This window comes from Amphiprion ocellaris, chromosome 20, assembly GCF_022539595.1.
Source record: "Amphiprion ocellaris isolate individual 3 ecotype Okinawa chromosome 20, ASM2253959v1, whole genome shotgun sequence".
NCBI classification, from domain to species: domain Eukaryota; kingdom Metazoa; phylum Chordata; class Actinopteri; family Pomacentridae; genus Amphiprion; species Amphiprion ocellaris.
The window spans coordinates 30,011,629-30,035,527 of record NC_072785.1 but is presented as its reverse complement, the minus strand read 5'-3'; the positions used below and the strand labels follow the sequence as shown (position 1 = coordinate 30,035,527).

Here is a 23,899-nt window from a genome sequence, read left to right as displayed (position 1 = left end):
TACCTTTAAAAACACTCTTCTGAGCAGCTGGCGTCAAAAAGCTAACGAGCCGGATGTGAAGTCAAACTTGAATGTAAGAAATCCTGCGAGCAATGAATGTAGCTGCACAATCAAAGACGTACTGTTGTGTTTTTAACCCTAATAAAGAGGTTTCTGTGGACATGCTGTACATACACTCAGACGGCCAACACAAAAGGAACAAACCACAGGAAGTGTGTAAAGTTTGATTTATTTTGTGATCTTATTTATGGGATGTATACATTGTCTTTTTTTGTTTTTGGATTGACAATAAAACCGTGTTTGCCACGATTGTGCCGCTGCTGCATGTTTTACCGAGTGTTCATGCATTTACAAGCCACAGACATCAGGAAAGAAAGGAGAGTAAACATGGATCCATCTATCAGCAGGTTAGATAACCGTCTGGAACCAGGCTGGATCTACACAGCAGCTCCGTGGCACGTTTCACCCACCGGACGTCCAAAAAGCATCTCAACGGTGCGTTTGGGACGATTAATTTAAAAGTCTGGAGCCGTCTCAGTTTGTTGGGCCGGATGAAGACATTTGAATCTTCTTGAACCGAATTCAACAAATGAAACCAAAAAGGGTTTTACGTGTAAGAAGACGAATAGTTTGAGGTCCAAGAGCCAAAACAAAGAAAGAGACTCTGGACGGATGATATTCAGGTTTTTTCTCTCCCGTTATTCACCTCAGACGATACAGCAAAGAGAAAATTAGATTTTTAGTTGGACAAGGTAAACAAAACAACCAAATACACAGATAACATTGATTTGCCTTAATCAGCCTAATAAATGGGGAATTGCTCAATAACTTTGATTGGGACCTTTTTAATTTATTGCAATAGTCACTAAATTACAATATAATGTGAAAACCTGCTAAATGAGCTAAAATCTATCATGGTCTGGCTGGTTATTTTATAATGTTTAAAGGGCATCTTTTCCTAAAATTATATAGAGAATTGCATGTATTTATAAATACTGAAGTTTAAGTACAAAAAATATACTTGTTATTAGGTCTGTATTTAAAATTAGCATTTGATACATTACAGTGAAAGCATGGTAATTTGCCAGCTGTGTCATATTAGCAAAGTTAAAACTTAGCATTGTAGTTGTAACATTTCAGTGCAGCTAAGGCTAGAATTTGTTAGCTTTCTAAGTTGAGTGCATAAGTATTAGGTTCAATGAACGTTTTGTCTACTGTGTTTCTTAGCTTAGTTTATTGCTAACTGTGTACATGACTGTTAGCATGACAATTTCCCAGCTTTGGCTTGTTAGCACACTTAAGGCTAGCAGGACATAATTTACTAGTTTCTAAAATTTAAGTCAAGGATACATACAGTAAATAAGCACTGGCTTTAGAGACTGTTCTGTCTTGCTGTATAGCATGTTTCTTAGCTTATGTTAAAAGTGCACATAAAAGTTAGCATTGTAGTATTTTTTTTTTTTATATATATATATATATATATATATATATATATATATATATATATATATATATATATATATATATATATATAAAGATTAGCATGGTAATTTGCTAACTTCACCATGCTAACATAGCTAGCAGTGGTTCATTTATGAGTTTTTTAACAGTTACATAAATACAGTAATTAAGCACTAGATTTAACGACTGTTCTGTTTTGCCATGCTATCAGGTTTAGCTTATTATTCTGTGGACATAACAGCTAGCATGGTAATTTGCTAGTTTTATAATGCTAATGTTAGAAAGACTTCATTTATCATTTTTTACGGTTTCCCTGCATACACAGAAAGTAAATAAGCTGAAGCTTTAGGGCCAGCTTTGTCTGGGCATAAAAGCATGTTTCTTAGCTTATTATGCTAACTGAATGCATCATGATTAGCATGGCAATTTACTAGCCTTACCGTGGTAGCACAGCTCAAGCTAGAGTTTAATTTTTGTAATTTTTATAGTTTACACTAAGTATTCTTACAACAAATATGCATTTGATTTCTCGTAGCATGTTAGCACACTTATTAGCTTATTATTCTGTTTGCATAAGAGTTTGCTGCCATTAGCAATTTAGTGCAGCTACAGTCTAGCAGCAGTTCATGTTTTAGTTTTTAGTGTCAGAGCACATAAAGTAAAAACGTTTGAATAAATGTTTTGTAGAAAAAAGCTTCACTTACAAGTGTTTAAATTTTACAGTAAATAAACAGATTGTGTGACGGTTTTGTCTTGGCATATTAGTGGGTTTCTGAGTTCATTGTTCTAAAAGCTAATGGTTAGCACAGGAATTCGCTAGCAGTAGCATTTTAGTACAGCTAAGGCTAACAGCACTTCACTTATTAGTATTTAAAGTTTACAGGACATACATTAAATAAACATAAGCGTGATTTTTTATTGTGTTTTGCTGGTGCTGGGTGGTTTGATTCTGCAAAACAAACATGCTAACATTTAGGTTTGATTGTTATATTTTATGATCATTATATGGAGATGTGACAGTTTAAAGAAAATATAAAATTTTTCTGACAGATATTTGATTTGCAATAAAAGAATTTAAAAGTCAAACTGTATTTAAGCGTGACCACATGAAGTACCATGAAAAGTCTATCACACAAGAAAAAAGACATGAATTTATCAGAATAAATGTCATAAACTGAAGCCTTTCGCTAATTGCACTGTTTCAAAAGGCAATTTAGATTTTTACATAAGTTATTTTTTCAGCCATAGTGAGCAGGTTAGGATTAATAGTCTGTTTTAGAGCATGCTGTTATTGGATATTTGGTTTAAATTAGTCTCGGTCTGCTGGTGTTTGGGAGTAAAAGGAGCAGATTTGTGCCACGTGACGTCGTGTAAATTCAGCCTCGGTTGAACCAGACGAACAGAGAACAAGTTTAACAGTCATTTTGGTAAAAAGGCCACATACTGCTGCTTCTCGACTCCACTGACAGTTTGTACAAAGAGTAGAAAAATCCGAGTAGAACACCAAAGAACACGGCAGTAGAAGGAAAAACACCACAGCGTGGAGGTGAGGAACCACATGCTCCCTTCAGCACACGGCTTGTTCTGGATGTTCACACCGACGTGAAAAATAAACATACAAATACCGGATATCAAAAAAGAGCACAGACCGCCTGGCAGAAGTTCAGCGATGTCCCTGAACACCGACTGTAGTGCACATTCACAAGAGGAAATAGTTACGCAAAACACTAAATATACATTCGATCAAAAACGTTCTTTTTTTGTTTTTTGAAAGACTAAAAACATTTCAACGAGAAAAACAAAACTTTACCTCACGACAGCACTTTGTTAGCTTGTTTATTTTTTTTTTTGTTTGTTTGTTTTTTTCCCTTTGCTGGATCTTTGGGGGTGAAAGGTTCAGTGTCATTGTTTCAGTTCTGTCACTAATGAGGTTTCCATGACATCCGGGTCAGGAATCATGAAGGACGTTGGTTCCACTGATGGAGCGACGCCACAAGTGTCCACAACCCAGTGGTCTGCTGAGATATAGCTGTAAGACAAGAACATACAGTTAATATTAGAGGTAAAATAATAAGAAGATAATCCTTTAATCTCACAGCTGAAAACAGTGACCAAAAATTAAAGTAAACAGAATAACTGAAAATAAAACTAAACAGTGACTGAAAATAAAAGTGAACAATGACTGAACATGACTGAACAGTGACAAAAACACAAAGTAAATATTGAGTGAATCTGAATGAAAATAACCTAACAGCAACTGAAAATGACTAAAAGCAGTGGCAGAAAATGAACGTAAATACTAACACAGAGACTGAAAATAAAAGGAAATATTGTCCAAATATGACTTAAAATAACCAAAAATTAAACAGTGACTGAAAATGAAAGTACTGATTATGAATGAATAATTTTCAGTTTTTTCTTTCAAAAGTAACTAAAAGTGAAACTAAACAGTGACTGAAAATAAAAGTAAATATTGACTGAATATGACTGAAAATGACTGAAAATTAACATAAGCAGTGACTGAAAATGAAAATAAATGATTGAAAATGACTGAAAACTAAAGTAAAATGAGTGAAAATTAAACAGCAATGAAAATGACTAAAAGCAGTGAATGAAAATTAAAGTAAATATGGACTGAAAATAAGTGAAAACAGTGACAAAGTAAACCGTGAGTGATGACAGTAATTACACAGTAGCTGTGGAGACACTGCCTGCAGTTCAACCTCGAAGTCTCAGAACTTTGGTCATGTGACTGTTGACAGCTGAGTCAGTCAGAACTTTTCAGTTGCACCGAGACACGCTGATTTTTTTATTTATATTTTCTTACAGTATCAGGTGTAACTATTTTGTGTTCTTTTGTGTTTGTTTTTTGTGTAAATGGTGGAATTTTGGTGATTTTTGTAAAAGACAAGAAGCCTTTTAAAACTGCTGGTGGGTTTTGGCCTTCAAAGGGTTTCAGTATTTAATAAAAGTGTACTTGAAGGAGCTAGTAAACAGTAGATAAGAGAGTGGAACTTACTCATTCATGTGAGACTCCACCAGACTCTGAGAAGGGGGCGGAGCCTGCAGGTGTCTGTCCAGGATGGTGGCGTCGGCGGCTCCATGTGGAGGCACGGCGGCGGTATTATCAGCGCTTTGGTCCGATCCCAGGTGAGACGGCAGCGGGACGAACTGCTGCTGGTCGGAGAAGCTGTCGGAGGTGGGAGAGGATGATGCCGTCTGGCTGCTGCTGCTGCTGCTGGATGTACTGGATGTACTGGATGTACTGGATGTACTGGATGTACTGGATGTACTGGATGTACTGGATGTACTGGATGTACTGGATGTACTGGCATCCAGCATCTCCAGCAGAAGGTCGTACACCAGAACCACGTTCTTCCTCTTCATGGTGGACAGGTGGTCCATGCCTTTGTTACTGGGAGAGGAGACAGCAGTCAGGACCAGAGAAATGGCCACAAAATGAAAGGAATCCACTGCTTCTGAACTTACAAAAAGACACTAAAGGATGTAAAAATAACAGAAAAGGTAAAGAACGACTGAAAACAATCAAAAACAGTGACTAAAAACACTTGAAAACTGAACCGTGACTAAAAATGACCGGACCACACATGTCAATCATATCAAAAGTAAGAAAATTCCCCAAAATATCATGAAAAGATGCGCAAATGATGTAGAAATGACACAAAAAGTTTAAAGAAATGACACTAAAATTACATAAAAAGACAGAAATATGTAAAAGTGGCAGAGTAAGTTGCAACAATGACACTAAAAGATGCAAAATTAGACAAAAACACAAAAATATGTAAAATGGTCGAAAAAGATGCAAAAATGAGACTAAATGATGCAAAAATGACCTAAAAAGACACTAAAGGATGTAAAAATGACTGAAAATGATTAAAAACAGTGACTAAAACTGACTGGACCAAATATGTCAATATAGTCATTATATGTATGAGAAAAGTCCCTAAAATAACACAAAAAGATGTACAAACGATGTAAAAACGACACAAAAAGTCACAACTTTTTTATGTAAAAATTACATAAAAAGACAGAAATGTGTAAAAATGGCAGTAAAAGTTGCAAAAATGACACCAAATGATGCAAAAATGGCAGAAAATCCAGGTAAACAATGACTGAAAATGACTAAAAACACCTGAAAACTAAACGGTGACTGAAAATGACGATCAATGTTTGATATCAGAAGGTAGATAATTCCCAAAATTGAGAACTTTGACAGTTGGGCTTCTTAAAGTTTATTAACTTCGTCTCATAAGTAAAAACCAAGATGTTTTACTGATTCTTTAAAAAGCCTCAAACGTCTTTCCGGATCAGTTAAATCCAGAGTTCTCTCAGCGTCTAAATCTGCTCTTATTCTGTGTTTTTCTACATAAACATGATGAATGAGCCAGAATGCATGAGTTTGGTCCATCATGTCTGGATGTAGCTTTGTGGTTGTCTACCTGACGTGGCGGATGTGCGACAGCAGCATGGTGAGGTGACCCAGCCGGAGCGTCTGCTGTTGGCTGGACAGACCCAGTTTGGAAATGGCCCAGACCAGAGCGTCGATCACAGAGTCCAGCAGACGGAGCAGCTTGTTCCTGCTTTCCAGCTCCTCAGCAGTCTGAGGGGAGCTGCTGCACAGATCTGAAACCAGCAACACTGTCAATTACAACCACACACCTGCTGCTTCCGTACAGCACCACACACGTTACACACATTCTACTAGGTTGGAAAATCATGTTAAACCCACAACATGTCTTGAAAATTCTGTTTGTCAAATGCATTGAATCTGCTAGAATCAACAGACAAAGTTAATTTGGTTAAACTTCTCATAACACAGAGTGTTTTTTCACCGCTGTTGGACATTTTCTGGAATTTTTAAAGCAAAAATACAGGAAAGATGTACTTAAAATTTTAGCTCCATGTATCAAATACTTTCCCAAAAAATATTTTACAAATTCTCAAACATCTTATTTAAAAATTAACCAAAAACAAGGGATAATCTCTAACTAGATTCTGACGAAAAAAAAAACTATTCTGAGCTCCTCGGTGCAACTAAAAAGCCACGACTGATTCAGCTGCAACCAACAGTCACAAGACAGAAATTCTTAGAGTTTTTAGGTTGAAGTGCAGGCAGTGCTTCCACTGAGAGAAAATCAAGAATACTGGATCAATAAAATGAGTTATTTCTCTCCTTCTTCATGGTTGTTCTGTTTCCATGTTTGTATCTCAGTGAAAAATAGGCCACAGTGAGGACAAACGAGCTAAATCTGCCCAGAACCTGCTGCTTAGAGATCAGAGGGTTAATTAATATTTGCTGACATTTTCTCTCCCTCTTCAGCTCATGTTTGACTTCCCAGAAACCGAACAGGATCTACAACCTTCTGCAGGTTTCTTCCATTAAAGTTGGAACCGATTTAAAGCAAACTGTGACATTTCTAAATTTATATTCTCCTGAACCATCTGGCTGCTCTCTGATGAAACACTAGAGGACGATAGACGCTTCAGATCCATCTGTTGAGCCATAAATCTCTAAAAACTTCCTGCTTGTTTGCTCTCCAACTTTTCACTTTCACTTCTTGCACAATTTGTTCTTTTTTTTGGACGTTTCCAGCTGCGGTTGGACTGGAATCAACAGAGAGTCTGGCAGAGGATCCGGTCAGGAAAAGACTTTATTAAACCCTGTGAGGACGTTTAAAGAGGTCGCTCACCTCCACCAAACCTGTACAGTCTGCAGGGACGACGTGACCGCTGGAAACACATGAAAGACGGGAAAAACAAACGCAGCACAGCAATAAAGTCCATCCCAATCGGTTCTGTGGGAGGATCTGCAGCATTTTTAATCATTTAAGGACCCGTGCTTTTATTTTATTAGAAGATATAAAACCTCCATAAACTTTAACCAAGTGAAATACTAGAAATCTACAAAGAAATACGGTCAGAAAACACTGTAAATTACTTATTTCCCTACAGTAAAACACACGTCAGTGGATAAAATGATGACATGAATTTCTGTTCAGCAATTTTACACAAATTTTGAAGAATTTCAAACTGTAATCTCGAAGCATTTTTCTGCTTCTGTCTAATTTTTCCTCACTGTTGTCTCATTTTTTTACTACAATATAAAGTCCTATAAAGCACCTCTATGGAAACAGAACAATTGTGAAGAAAGAGAGAAAACTCAGGAACGACTTCTGTACAGAATGAGAGACAAAAATGACATGAAAAGACGCATAAATAATGTAAAAATGACACAAAAATTACACTAAACGACGCAAAAACATGAAAAATGGAAGAAAAAGTTGTAAAATGTACGCTAATTGATGCAAACCTTACAAAAAGTCACAAAAGGTTGCACAAATGGCTAAAAAAAAAGGTTGCAAAAATAACATGAAAAGACGCAAAAATTACATAAAAAGAAACAAAAAGATGCAAAAAAAAAAACAGACAAAGTAGCAAGAGACACTAAATGATGTAAAAATTATGGAAGATGACACTCAGATGTAAAAATTGAAGAAAAGGTAGTAAAAACGACACAAAAATATGTAACAACGGCTGAATGACAGAAAGTTGCAAAGATTACACAAAATTAAGCAAAAATCACATAAAAAGCAAAAATGACACTAAATGATGCCAAAATGGCACATGAAGGTGCAAAAATGACACTCAGTGATGTAAAAATGACTGAAAGACATTCAAAGATGTAAAAATGAAAGCAAAGGTAGCAAAAATGACACAAAAAGATGTAGTAACAACTGAAAAATGACAGAAAAAGCTGCAAAAATTACATAAAAAGACACTCAAAGATGTACAAATGGGAGAAAATATAGCAAAAATGACACTAAATGATGCAAAAATGTCAGAAAAAGTCACAAAAAGATGTAAAAACATCAGAAAAAGTTGGAAAAAATGACAAAATCAGTAGTTCAAGGCTTATCAAGAAGTTAAAAATCTGAGGAACAAAAAAAACTAAAAACAGATTTTTGAAATGGAAATTATTTTCAGTTTAGGTAATTTATTTTTTTAAGTTACTGTAAACATGACATTCAACTAGATATTATCTGTAGTTTAACAAAACTGGGAAAATGTGCAAAATTACAGTAAAAAAATCTTTATTATACTTTAAAAAAATGAATAATATTATAATTAACTTTAAAAATACTTCTTATATTATTTACAAAAATATAAATTATTTATGAGTACAGTATTTGCAGTTTTTTTAAATAGTAAATTAATTTTTTTTTTGGTGATTTTATTAGTTAGTATATGTGTTTAATCTGTAAAATAACAGCAAAATGTCCAAAGAAAAATTACAGTTAAAAATTTGAATTTTTTACATTGTACAAGGATTTATGTTTGGTATTTTTAAATATGTTTTTATTTTTATCAAAGAATAAAAACAGAATAATTGGCTGACAATCAACTGTTACCCTAACAGTTGTATTATCCAGTTTGTTTCTATTTAATCAATTTTTCTTTAATGGTGAAGCTCAGATATGCGACTTCTATCTCTGACCCACTTTATGTCCAGATTATTGCATCAGTAAACATCCACAAACTTATCTGAGTTATGTAAGAACCAGAGAAAACAGCCTCTGTCCTGCTGATTGGACCAAATGTTGACCTGGTTGTGTTGGACTCACTGGAGTTGAGGAGGATCATGGCCTTCAGACAGACGTACTCTTCCCTCTGCAGCTTCAGCTCACGGAACCGAGACGTGGCGGCGAGGAGCATGTCGAAGATCTCCATGATGCCTTCCACGCACTGGCCTTCCTCCCTGAAGAAACAAAGAGCAGACGGAGGTTTGAAAGGAGGAAAAACTACCGGAAGAAGGAGGAGAAAACGGCAGGAAAAGAGACGAAGAAACGGGAAGTTAACACTACAAACTGTAAAAAGTTCAAGAAAACTGTTCCTAACAAACTGACAAACCAAACCTGTTTGGAGAAATCAAACACATCTAAAATCCTCTTTTAGTCCAGCTGAGTTTCGTTTTGTGTTTTCTTCTCAGCAGGACAAGTTTAATGCTTCAGTTACTGAGAAATTGTTGAAAAACTGATATTTATTTGGTAAATATGGAACATAACTGAACTGCAAGTTCACATATGAAGCGTAGAAATGAGCTAAAAAAGCAAAAAGACATGTTTTTCTGTTTTTGTTTTATACATGGAGTCATTCCATTGAAAATTACCTAAATTTGAAGAAGTTCCCCCTGATCTTCTCAGAATCAGCTGATTCTTTATATAACTTCAGCACAGTTCTACCTTCATAATCTGAATATTTCCAGAGTTCCAGGTCTTTGAAGTCCATAGAGGTGGATCCAGATTTATCACTTTTTAATGGACTTCTTCCATCATTTCTGATCCTCAGAACTTCATCAGTCCAGCACATAGAACCATGACATTTTAGAAGGAGAAACACATCTGAGTTCTGGTAAGAACTGACACCAGATCAGTTTTACATCCATCCAGGTGTCTCAGTCTAAAGAATACATCCATTTGTCTTATCTACTGTAGATAGAAAATCAGTTGATACTGGGGAGGTTTCGAGGGAACTTTTAGCAGATTTGGCTGATTCTATGTGAAATAAAACACTTGCACATCAGTGTTTTCTTGCGTCTTGTTGGATCGTTAATAAGAACTGCCTGTACAAGGTTAAATAAGCGAAATGTGTCCACGATGTGCAGCGGAGACAATAAAGAGACGATAAAAGGCTGATTAGATGGAGAACATGAGGAAGCGTCTGCTGCTGGATTTGCATCAGGATGTTTTCCAGCCGACGGCATCAGAAACATGAAGCTGTTATGAGAACTTGGAGGCCAACATAAGCCTGTAGTGACAGTTTCCCTGACAGTGGACACAGAAAGGTCAAACACTCAACTCAGCCCACCGCCGTCCTCACGTTAAGACGTTTTTATTAACTCTACATCCTGCTGGTTCACATGAGAACAAAGCTGCTGCTGCCAGTAAATATCAGAAAAACACCAAAAACAACAACTACTAACCAGCACAGAGGATCCAAAGCTTTAATACCACTAAAGACATATGAATGAGCCACACAGCTGCACTAAATGTGGATTAATCTAGCGGTAAAGTAGCTTCCATTAAATATTTGCAAAAAATTCAAGTTCCCAACAAGCTACTGACTCTTTTTTTTTAGATTGAAATGATAAGAAAATGACGAATTAACACAAGATTGAACGCAAAGAATACAAAAAACTCAAATAAAACCAAAGTTTTATTCTTATTGATGCCAAAACCTGCCACCAAACACAGAGTAAAAGTTTTATTAATTTAAAAAATCATTGAAGTTGCACCCATTACCACAGCTAGAAACTGTAAAAACTGAAAAATTTGTCAGATTGTCAGCTTTGAGGCAGTCCTTGAACTAATCATGTTTGGTATTTGTTTAAGTTGGGAAAATGAACGAAGTCTGAGCTTAAAATTATGAGATTTTTTTCAAAAGTCAGTTCAAACCAACTGCAGGTTGGATAGACGTTTTTACAAAATCACCAAATGATGCCGTTTCTTAAAGCCTGAAACTATAAAAACACAAAGAATCAATAGGTTTTCCATTGGAAAAAACCAACCAAATCCAAGCTTATGTTGTGATATTTAATCAAGATCCCTTTATTGTACACGTCTCATTAGAAAAGTTGTGAAAAATAAACCATTTTAAATCCTTTTTTATCCAGTTTTAAAATATTCTGAATCCATTACTGGTCATTTTGAACCATTTTCAGCCATTTCAAGACCATTTTGACTATTCTGAATTCATTTTTGGTCATTTTCAATGAAGCTGTGGTTATTTTCAATTCCTTTTTTGTTATCTTGAATCCATATTTGGTCAGTTTCAATGCTTTTTGAGCCACTTTGATACATTCATCATGGTGAAACATCTTTCTACAGCTGATGTCCAGAGTAGAGTTTTTTTTTTTTTTTTTTTTTTTTTTTTTTTTTGTTCGGTCATTTTGAGTCCCTTTCTGGCCATTTTCAATCAATTTTTGGTGATTCCAAATATTTTTTATAGTCATTTTGAGGTATTTTACATTATTTTGAACCCATTACTGGTTATTTTGAATCACTTTTGGCAATTTTGAGTCCTTTTTGTTAAAACCAATTCCCTTTACGGTCATTTTCAGTCTTTTAATTTATTGTGGAACAATTTTATGTCACTTTCAGTCTTTCTTTGCCATTTTGAGTAGCAGTAACAGTTCGGCACATCACAAAACAGCAGTGTTTAAATGAGACAGCTTACATTTGGTTAATTTTTTCAACATGTCAAAGATTATTAGCTCTGGCACTGCCAAAAAATCTAATGATTCTTTCTGGATTCCCACTTTCTGGCTGCTAAAAGTGTCATTCTGGGGATTTTTGATGTTTTTTCTGGGTTTCAGGAGCCATCTATCCAAGAGATTTTGATGTGCATCTTATGTAAAACTGAAAAATTTGGCCTCATGGTGGTGATACAGAAAGGCTTATTTATTATTTAAAGCATGTCGGCTCGATAGAAAACTTTCTGCATGACCAACTAAAACCACTGCAGCTCAACTCAACCTCGTTTTCTAACTTCTGCTGCCCTACAAACTCCTGAAAACAAATGTTGCTTCAATGTTCATTAAATATTCCTCTAAAAACTGTAATTTGATGCTAAATTATAGGACGTTTGCTGCAGTTAATGAGGAGACTGGAGGTGCAGCAGCGTGTTTACAGTAAACACAAAGGCTGAAACAGACCAGCGCTGTCTGACCAAAGTTGAAGGTCGGAGTCGAAGGGAACAGCGAGAGATAAAAGATTTTTGGCATGAAAAACAAGCCGCCAGCGCAGGAGAATCAGAGATAAATGAGCTGCTGATATCTGCGGTGAGTCAACTTCTGTTTTATTGTGTGATGTCAACTCATCAACAGAATTAATAACAAGGCAGCATTAAAACAACAGAGCAGCTCAACAACCATAAAACCTAAACAGAGGCTCATTTAACTGGAAGCCAGCCTTTATTTATGACAAACCATGACTAGACACAAATTTATTCCACGCTGAGTCATGTTCTATTAGTAGAGCTGCACAGTTAATCAAATACTAATCATGATTTTTGCTTTACGCAGTTAAAGGAACTTAATAAACTGTAAAATTTATCTTTAAAATGCTCCGTTCATAGAAAACAGCACCTTTAGATTAAATTATATGGTTTCAAACAATGCAAATTTTACATTACCATCATTTTTTTTCATGACTTTTAAGCAAATTTTAGGTCTAATACCTTTAATTCCTGCAATCTCTGTGCACAGTTAGCTTAGCTAGCTGTTTAGCTAGACGTTTAGGGAACATCTGTAAATTGCAGCATCTATTCATAAGTAAATATTCAGAAAATGAGGCATTTTAGGTACTATTTTGTTTATATTTTGCCTTCAGGAGATATCCAGAATTCAGAAGAGGATTATTTTAGGTTCTATCAAGATTCACGGCTCAATGTTTCAACTGGCAAGATAGAGGTTTTTTGAAACATATTTAGGTTTTTCTGCTATTTCTGACCATTTAATAAACAAAAAATGTCTTTTCTGCTTGAGAAAATGAATCCCAGTTAAAAAAAAAAAAAAAAACATTCTTAATTGTAATTTAAGAGCTGCAGGAAAAACCCTGCAGCTGTCTGGTCTACATGCACCATCAAAGCAAGGCAAAATGACTTTATATAGTAAAGACATCATTTATGTGAGGGTTTAGGATGAATAAAATCAATTACTTAAGAATATCCCAATCAGATCAGCATTAACAAGTCAGAAAATGGTGAAAATTAGTGTTTCTCCAAGTCAAAGATGACAAATGTCTTGTTTTGTACAAAGATATCCATTTTACTGTCATAGAGGAGAAAATAAACCAGAAAATATTCACATTCAAGCAGATTAAATCAGAGAATTTAGAGGGTTTTTTTCTTAAACAAGAACTCAAACCAATTGATTACAAAAACAATTTCAGATTTATTGAAAAGTTAACAACCAACTGATGAACTGAATAAGTTACTGGTCATTTTGAATCCTTTTTTGGTCATTTTTTTAATCAATTTCTAGTCATTTTGAGCCTCTTTGGACTACTCTGAATTAATTTTTACTCATTTTCAATCCCCTTTTGGCCATTTTCAGTCCCTTTTTTGGATATTTTCAATCAAATTGTGGTTATTTTCAATTCCTATTTGATCTTTATTAATCCATTTTTAGTCATTCTGAGTACCTTTTTAATTACTGTGAAACCATTTTTAAGTCACTTTCAATCTTTTTTAAACTATTTTTAAGCTTTTCACTATTCTGAAATAGTTTTTTGTCATTTTAAATCACTTTTTGCCCATGTTGAGCCCCTTTTAGTAAAATTAAATGCCTTTTTAGTAATTTTGAATGAATTTCTTAGCCATTTTGAGTCCCTTTTTAGTTACTGTGAAATTATTTTGGGTCACTTTCAATCTTTTTTAGCCATTTTGGGTCTCTTGACTATTCTGAATTCATTTTTGGTCATTTTCAATCCCTTTTTGGCCATTTTGAATCCCCTTTTTGGTCATTTTCAATCAAATTGGGGTTATTTTCAATTCCTTTTAGGCCATTTTCAATCCCTTTTTTAATATACCCATTTTGAATCCCTTTTAATTGTTGCAGCTCTGGCTTTAAAAGACTCCCAGAAATTCAAAGAAACATGCTGTACAGATGTATGGGGAAGCCTTTTCGGCAAGCAAAAGCTAAAAAGTCATAGTGTCTATCAAAAACCTGCAAGCTGACCAACTTCACAAGTGCCTTTAGATCCAAGAAATATACGACAACACCACTTCCAATCCAGAAAACTCAGCTTCAGATTCACCAAATCTGCACGTTGCTACCCAAACACATGCTAATACTGACAATATAAGACTTTGATGGTGTAAAAATGGTGCCGTCTCACCTGTTGAGCTTGAAGTCCGGAGAGAAGATGAGTTTCCCCGGATGGTCCACCGACCTCCACATCAGGCCCAACATCAGGATCTCCAGCCAGCAGCACTTCAGCAGGTGGATCTGGTCTGCTAGACTCAGCTCTACGAAGCCTGATGACAAAACACAAAGGCAAATAAAGGTTAAGATTCAGATTCAGAAGCATCTTCGGTAGAATGTTTATGCCTCATACTCCTTAGTGGTTAAAAAGAGAATTTGAGAGCAGAAGGAATGGAAGATGACCCTCTAGAAACCAATTTACAACAAGTAAACATCATGAAAACCAGTACAAGGGAAAGTTTACAAAAGGTTTAGTGTCAATATAGTTTACAATTACGATCTATTCTGTTCTTTTTGAGCTGTAGTTGAAATTTCACAACATTTAGCACAGTTTCATGGTATAAAAATGGTTGAAAATAGCTTCTCTACTTCGTTCTAAGGCCAGAACAACAACGACAGAGGAAATGCACAACTGTAAGTGAAACTGCAGGTTATCTGGTGAATCGAGAAGTTATTTGTTGCACATTTAAAGCTTTGGTGGTCACTATTTTTTTATGGGAAAAATACCCCGATCAAGGTTTTTTGGACATTTTTCAAGTACCTTTATGACAGTAATTTCAGACAAAATTTGAGTTATTTTGGAGAAGTTTCAAGATGTTTTCTCATTTTGGACAATACTGAGAAATTCTGAACCAGTTTTGAGGATTTTAGACTAATTTCAAGTAATTGTAAGGAACTTTTCAAGGCGTTTAACTGCAGGACATGGTTGTTCTGCAAGATAAACAAAGCAAAAGCCAGGTAGAAATATTAAGAACACACATTATGGCTTATTGGGCCACAGAAAAAAATAAATAAGGGAGACCAGGTACAAACCACCCAGCATTCAACAAATATTACCCCTCAGTTAACTCAGACCATTTTGATGTAAAGCACTATTCTCATAACACCATAGATAAACACTCTCATCGATCAGTAGAAAAGGTAAACAAAAGGATTGAATATTCCAAATCAGCACGTAGAATAAATGAGTGAGAACCAGTCAGTATCAGCCCAGGTGCGAGAAACAAAAAGCAAACAACAACAAACGCAAAGTACTTGTTCCTCTACCGGTTTGGTGGCAGGACGGTTAAGGTTAGTTCTCTGTTAGCATCCATTAAGAATGCTAAACAGTCCTCTACCTGGTTCAGATGCTCAAAAAATCCGGTCAGCTTTGTTTCCGTGGCCAGTGCAGATCGCTTTATGTCATCCAGCTTCTCATCTTGGTCCTCAGATGTGTCTTTAATACGTTTTTATAGCCTGGAGAGCTCTCCTCCGCGCCTCCTGTCGGTGTTAGCAGGTGCTTCGATGCTAGGTAGCGCCGTTAGCCTGGTTAGCTTGCTCGCTAGCCGTCGCGTTAGCTGCGGTGAAATTTGAGAATATCTTCGAATATCCGGATTTCTTTTGCCATCCCGTGGGGCATCTTACTTTATCTATCCAGAAAAGTTCGTGTAGCCTCAAAACTCTGCGCGTTTGCGGAGTTAATTATAAGTTTATAAGCAGGACGAGCAGAGCGGCAGCTTCCGGCCGCCTCCGGCCGCCATCTTTACAGCCTGTGTCACGTGATTGTATTTTTATTTTTTTTTTTAACTATAAACTTAGTTCAACCAGGATAGTGTTTTTAGTGGTAAATGAGCCCAAAGAACAAGGTTCATAACCACCTACAAAACATTAAAGAACAGCGTTGATACGGAAACACATTTTTTTCTTAAAATATGAGCTTTTACACTGGATTTATTTAAAAAACTTTCATGTATTATAAAGGAAAACGGTATTAGATTGGTACTCTATATCAGTGGTTCTCAATTTATTTCTGTCGGGCCCCCCTTCGGAGGACAAAAAACTTTCATGCCCCCCAATAACTTTGTGCCTATATATATATATATATATATATATATATATATATATATATATATATATATATATATAGATATAGATATAGATATAGATATAGATATAGATATAGATATAGATATAGATATAGATATATATAGATATATATAGATATATATAGATATATATAGATATATAACTGTGAAAACATGAATATGCAGGGCTGTGTTATTTTATCTGATTCGATTTAGTTGTTTTTCACAGTAAAGATCAGGGGTGTCAAACTCATTTTAGTCCAGGGACCACATAAACACAATCTGATCTCCAGTGGGCCCCACCAGTAAAATCACAGCATAATAACCTATAAATAACCACAACTCCAACTTTTCCCCTTTGTTTTAGTTAAAAAAAAAAGTACATTCTGAAAATGTTCACATTTAATGAACTATCTTTTTACAAAAATATTATGAACCTGAAATTTCTTAAGGAAAACAAGTTCAATTTCAACAGTAGCCTGTTATGCCTCAGTTCATCATTTCCACATGCATTGTAACTGCCAGATAACAGTTTATCTACAAAAACACAAAACATTCAGTCACAGGTTTCTGGAACTGAACAATCCAGTATTTTACTTCATGATCAGAACAACTTGTCAAGTTCTAGAAATTATTTTAAATTTACAGTTTTACAGATTTACAATTTACAGTTAATGTTGTTGTAATTTTTATAATTTGTAAAGTCGTCCCGCGGGCCGAAATGGACCGTCTGGTGGGCCGGTTTTGGCCCACAGGCCACATGTTTGACATTGCTGGTAAAAATAATCGGAGGAGATGAGAGGAGTACGTGACGTGATCAAGTACGCTGGTGTTCCGACTGCACATTAACGATGCGTTCTCCTGTTCTCAGGAGTCTGAACGGCCAGTACATATACCATAGATACATAAAGAAGATCATTATTATTATTATTTATATCTATGGCATATACAGTCTATGGGCCAGCACAATTTCAGTATTGTTGTACGCTGCGAAAAACAGGCCGACGTTAAAACAATAGTTCAGCTAATTAGTTCCGTGTTGAAGGACCTTTTCCTCCCCTGACATGCCTCTGTGGCCCTCCAGGGGGGCGCGCCCCACTATTTGAGAAACACTGCTGTATATGAACAGATACTGAATATTAAATGGATTAATATAGAATTGAGGGGCTTTTGAAGTCCATGGGATATATTTTGCATACATTTTAATTAAAAGCTTTAAAAAATATATTTTTTTAAATGTTATGTACATGTCTATACAAATTCTATAATAATTTATTATGGAAACAATCATTTATTAATAAAAAAATGACTGGATATCACTAAAATGTCAATAACTGTCCAAATTAAACAACTGCCACCTTCTAATGAGCTAAACAATAATAAAAGGAGCTTATTCAAAAATAGTTCACTGTGTTCTTTTTATCAAGTTGAAATAATCATGATAGATATTTCTTTTTTGGTAACATATCAAATTTTATATGGAAAATAACAAATTATATCACTTTCAACTAAGTTTCTCATTACAAAAACACCTCTCCAGGAAGTGTGTTAATTCCAGATCACATGACCTGCTCCACATGATGTCATTTCCTCCTGAAGAAAAGACTGGCCAGACTCCAAGGCTTTCTGAGTTATTTAATATAAAGTAGTCAACAGGTTTACTACAATATCTTTATAAATATCTTTCAATTTCAGTTTTACTCAATTGTATATATAATATTTAGAAGAATCTTTCTCTGAAAATGCCATGTGGTGTTTGGTTATAGGCAGCCAAAACAGCAAAAATGTCAACTATGACACCTGTCAATTATGCTACTGTTACGATTCTGCTTCTGTTCCTTCTCCCTCTTTCTCCCTCTTTCCTTCTTCCTCATTTTTCTGCGTGTTTTGACCTGTCTGTTTTCCTCTGTATCTGTCATCTCTCTCTCTGTCTCTCACTGCCTGAACTGCTGGTTGCTGCAATGAAAGTCAGCTGTGACAATCAGCTCACCTGTTCTCCACCTCACCTCCAGCTATTTAAGCTCTGTGCTGTGATTCACTCCCTGCTGGATCATCGCTCCACATGCCTTCATGGACTCTGTTCCCACCTGGACTCTGCTTTTGGACTCTGTTTTCCCCTCCTCTGGATTTCCCTCACTTGGACTCAGTCTTCTTTCAGATTCTCGCTAGCCCTGCTCATGTGTCCAGCCAGTAGCTCTGGTCTCATCTCCGTTCACCACTGATTTTCTGAGCCTGCTTCCCTGCTCCTTCTGTTGTCAGTTCCCCCCATCTTGTAAGTACCCCTCCTTAGCTTTGTTTTAGTTTAGTGATCTTCTGTTTTTGAATTCATAGTGTTTATTTTAGTTTTGTTTCCTCCCAGTTCAGTTCTCCATTTCTGTATTGTTTTAGTTTTCTGGTTTAATAAAAGTCTTTCCTAAATTCACCTGTCTGTGCCTGGGTTCTCCAGCTCCACGTAACAGCTACAAAAAGTCCTGCTGATACACACTGCTCAAAAAAATTAAAGGAACACTTTTTAATCTAAGTATTGCATCAAGTCAGTTAAACATGTGGGATACTGATCTGGTCAAGTAAGTAACAGAGGTGGTTTTTAGTCAGTTTCAGCTGCTTTGGTGTTCATGAATTGAATGAAAGGTGCACTAGAAGGGTAACGATGAGAGAGCCCCCCCAAACAGGAATGAGTTTACAGGTGAAGGCCACTGACATTTTTCCCTCCTAATGTTGTCTGACTGTTTTTTCACTAGTTTTGCATTTGACTAGAGTCAGTGTCACTTCTGGCAGCATGAGGCAATACCTGGACCCTACAGAGGTTAGACAGGCAGTCCATCTCCTCCAGGATGGTACATCAATGCATGCCATTACCAGAAGGTTAGCTGTGTCTCCCAGCACAGTCTCAAGAGCATGGAGGAGATTCCAGGAGACAGGCAGTTAGTCTAGGAGAGCTGGACAGAACTGTAGAAGGTCCTCAACCCATCAGCAGGTAAGATATCTGCTCCTTTATGCAAGGAGGAACAGGATGAGCTCTGCAGTAGCTCTAGAAAATGACCTCCAGCAGAACACTGGTGTGAAGGTCTCTGACCAGCAACCAGAAAGAGATATGAGGGTGGTCTGAGGACCTGACGTCCTCTAGGGCAGTTGTTCCCAACCTGGGGTCCGTGCCCCCCCAGAGGGGGCGCCAGAGATCTGAGGGGGGGGCGAAGCTTTGTCTACTCTGAGGCTGTGATGTTATATAAAATAGATTTTTACATTCTAGATAAAATCAGAGTAACAGACTCGCTGTGTCATCACAAGTCTACTTATAAAACATTTTAAAAACACATTTATTTGATCTTTCTTCAGGTTGGCTTCTAGTTCATCCCGATTCATTAGTTTGTGTTACAGTTAGAAAATTACTGACGGAAACTGTCTGAAAAACGCAAAACGGGTGAAGATTCATCAGTACCTAAAAACTCCGGCTATACTTCGAGGGTTACCTTAAATTTGGTTTTATTGAAGGACAAGACAGAATTATGTTATTTGTAGTGAAATGCTCGCAAATGACAGCATGAAGCCAGCGAATTACGGCGACGTCGGGAAATAAAACACAGTTCGGTAAAGTCGGAAAGAGATTCACAACTTCGGACTTCCGGCATCAATAACTCATTAAATATACGTTGTCTAAACATAAACGATGCCTCTTTTCCATCGTTGTAAGGTAGACAATGTGCTACAAGCCCAGTTTAATCAAAAGTAGCTGCAGAAATTACATTGGTGTCTATGATCAGCCGGCTGTGTGACAAGTGAACAGGAACCGTCTGCAAAATGCAAAACCGCTGCAAACAGCGAAGAGACACAAATATTCAACACATTTACTGCAGCCATAAACTCTCTCCTCATCGTCATAGTACAGCTCTTGGTTTGATATAAAATATTTTTTTGTAATTTTAGGGAATTTTCTATTAGTAATACAATTCAATAGCTTCCCTCTTATGTTTTGTAGTGTACTTATGGGGTGGTGGGTGGGGTGCAGCTTATAAGCCTCCTATAACCTGCTCTCATCTGTGCGTTTCACAGATGAGAGCAGGTTCACCCTGAGCACATGATGGACATGAAAGGGTCTGGAAAAGCCACGAATGATTCCTTTAGTGTCCACACTAGAGGGAAATGAAATAGAGGTGGTTCAGGTGTATAAATACTTAGGTGTCTGGTCTGATGACTCCCTCACTTTCAAGCCACGTGGAAAATCTTGTAAAGAAGCTGAGGCTAAAACTTGTTTTTTATTTTCGAAACAAGTTGTGTTTTTCTTTCAGTGTAAAAAAGCGGCTTGTCGCTGCAACGTTTTTGTCCGTGTTGGATTATGGAGATCTTTTGTATATGAATACTTCTGCTCAAAGTCTTCAAATGGTTGACACTGTTCATCCACGCCTGGTTGAGGTTTATTATGAACTGTAAAATGTCAACACATCACTGCGAGTTCTACTCTCGGGTGGGATGGCAGCTCTAGCACCACAAGGACCCATCATTGGCATATTTTCATATACAAGGCAATACGTGGACGACTGCCCTCCTACATTTGCTCCTTAACGGCACAGAAAAGTTGTGATCTTCACTCGCTCCGCTCACAAGATCATCTGTTGCTTTCAGTTCCACATGTTCGTACTGAGTTGGGTAAAAAGGCTTTTGTTTATTCTGCACCTTTTGCCTGGAATATGTTGCAGAAAGACTTCAAATTAACTGAGTTAATCTCTTTGAGTGCCTTTAAATCAAAACTGTGAGTTCTTGAGGCCATTTCCACAACTTGCACGTGTTTTTTATAACGTGCACGTAAACTTATTATTTTTTTCTCGTATTTTGATCATGTCTTAACTATGTAATTTCATAATTGTGTTTTGTATTTGCTGCTGCCTATCTTGGCCAGGACTTCCTTGAAAAAGAGGTTCTTAATCTCAATGGGATCTCTCCTGGTTAAATAAAGGTTAAATTAAAAAAATATATATAAAAGAAGCTGTGGAGAAAGTTCTGCTGCCTGTAACATTGTTCAGCATGACTGGTTTGGTGGTGGGTCAGTGATGGTCTGGGGAGGCATGTCCATGGAGGAACCCACAGACCTCTACAGGCTGGACAGCAGCACTCTGACTGCCATTAGGTATCAGGATGAAATCCTTGGATCCACTGTCAGACCCTACGCTGGTGCAGTGGTCCTGGATTCCTGCTGGTGCACGACAACGCCTGGCCTTATGTGGTAAGAGAATTCATGCAGTTCCTGGAGGATGAAGGAACTGCTACCATTAACTGGCCCCCACGCTCACCTGACCTGATTCCAATAGAACACCTTTGGAACGTTATGTTTTGGTCCATCCAACACCACCAGGTTGGTCCTCAGACTGTCCAGGAGCTCAGTGATGCCCTGGTCCAGTTCTAGGAGGAGATACCTCAGGACACCATCCATCATCTCATTCAGAGCTTGTCTCAACATCAGATGCATACAAGCACATGGAGGCCATACAAACTACTGAGTACCATTCTGAGTAGCTGCCATAGAATTTCAACAAGATGGACCAGATTGCACCATCAGTTCTTCACTTTGAGTTTTGGGGTATCTTGAATTTAGCCCTCCTGTGGGTTGATAGTTTTCATTTCCATCAAACAATGTGGCATCTTTTCATTCCTAACACATTATCCAGTCCATATCAATGTAAATATCCAGTTTGTTTTTTCCCTGCATTGAAATATGATGTGTTTTCAAAGTGTTCCTTTAATTTTTTTGAGCAGTGTATATTGACCCTTATGGTAAAGTGGCAAATGAGCCCAAACAACAAGGTTCATAACCAGCTACAGAACTTTAAAGAACAGCATTGATGCGGAAATGCATTTTTTTCTGAATGTATGAGCTTTTACACTGGATTTATTTCAATAACTTCAATGTATTATCGAGGAAAATGGTATCAGATTGGTACCTTATATGAGCAGATACTGAATATTAAATGACTCGCATCAGGATTCTGTGATTCTCTCACAGGTAAACTAATAAGTCACATGACCCTGAGCTGCTTCTGTTTATGCCCGAATGATCACAGCTAATGTTTCTGAACAACACATGGCAACAAATCCAACAGGACATGGACAACATTAAAGTGGATACAAGATTAAAAACATAAACGAAACAGTAATTTCACAAGACATAAAAACTGCATTTGTAGGTTAGCAGTGTAGTAATATCTTTTTGTGCACAAATTCTAATACAAAGCACAACTTAGTGCAAAAACTGGAGGCTGCAAGTTCATTAATTATCTTGTATTCATCTGTTTTGATGAATATTTAGTCATTTTAGACCTCTTTGTGCACGTTGTTTTATCATTAATTTTAAGGCAAAAAACTACAAGCATGACATATTTTCTTGTTATTTCATGCACATGCACTTGTAATTTTGAGCTTTTTGCTTCCATAACACATTAGAAAACATCCAAAATACACATTTAAGTGTTTATTTCACAACATTTCAGCAATTTCTATCTATCTATTTCAATTCTAAAACTCCGTCTTTTAAGGCTAAGGTCAGTTTATTCTTTGACTTTATATCAGAAATCTCCACTTCAGCAGCACTTAGAAGACTTTCTGCTTTAGTTCCCATCTATAAATCTGAAGGATTACAAGTTTTTAAGGAAAATTTAGAGAATATTATTGTCCTCATTGCGTATTAGTTTGACGACGGGGACGAATAAAGTATAAATAATAGAACAAAAGTTGAAACCTTCTCATTTTGTTGCAGTCTCTGTTCTGAAGAGGATGTATTTAAATATATCACAGTATAATTTCTATATTTTATTCCTAATAATATGGCGAAAATATGTAGAGATATTCAAAAAAACCTCCCATTTAGTTCAAAAGAAAAAAGAATTTTACATCTTTGTTCTATAAATCCATGCAAATTATTAAATATATACCAAAATGTTTTCTATAAATCTATATTTGAGGATATGAAAGGCACATTTCGGTTAATTTCTTCATGCATTTATTGCATCTTCTGCTATTTAAGCTCAATTTATTCTGCCTTAAACTAAACATACAAGAATCAAAACACTATCAATCTTTTCATGTGACTCCCTGTAAAGTAAATTAAGTTTTTCGACCAACACTTTGAGAAATATTCAACCTAAATGCTCTAAATCTCCACATTATTCAACGTAAATGCTCTAAATCTCCACATCATCTAATTCTACAACAATGAGCTCATTTAGCAGCTTTATTTTAGTCCTTTCAGCCTCCTGCTCACCTGCTCTGCCTCCTTTCATGCGGCAGACAATGAACTCTCATTTTCACCTCCGACTAAAGCAGAAAATGTCTGGAAATCAGGAAAAATGCTCTTTTTTTTAAAGGAAAAAAACCCCAGGAAGACGGTCTTTATTCGGGAAAAAATAGTCTTTGTGATGCCTTCATGCTAACACCTCTGTCGAGAAGCTACCTGCTGAGCCGAACACAAAGAGGATGGAAAAGAAAGCAACGGAGGCGAGAGGACTGGATGGCAAAGGAGAGGGAGGAAGAGGGAAACTGAATCTGATGGAAATACAGACAAAAAAATGAAAGAAAGACACTAATGGCAGCTCATAAATGCAAA

The 23,899-nt window shown here is 36.5% G+C and overlaps 1 protein-coding gene across 7 annotated transcripts in view; it reads right to left on the bottom strand.

Annotated features, from left to right (window-relative positions):
- Positions 1-213: 213 nt before the first annotated feature.
- Positions 214-23,899, bottom strand: part of esr2b (estrogen receptor 2b) — a 181,261-nt gene continuing 157,575 nt past the window's right edge. For 4 of the 7 annotated variants that reach the window (XM_055005587.1, XM_055005583.1, XM_055005588.1 and 1 more), the window contains 5 exons: positions 14,379-14,517; positions 9,105-9,238; positions 5,922-6,105; positions 4,481-4,876; positions 214-3,490 (listed from right to left, as the gene is read on the bottom strand). In XM_055005587.1, the coding sequence (XP_054861562.1) occupies positions 3,364-3,490; positions 4,481-4,876; positions 5,922-6,105; positions 9,105-9,238; positions 14,379-14,517 (980 nt within the window). In that variant the 3' untranslated portion in view covers positions 214-3,363. The remainder of the gene's footprint in view (positions 3,491-4,480; positions 4,877-5,921; positions 6,106-9,104; positions 9,239-14,378; positions 14,518-23,899) is intronic. The other 3 variants (XM_055005586.1, XM_055005584.1, XM_055005585.1) reach the window with 3 other exon arrangements.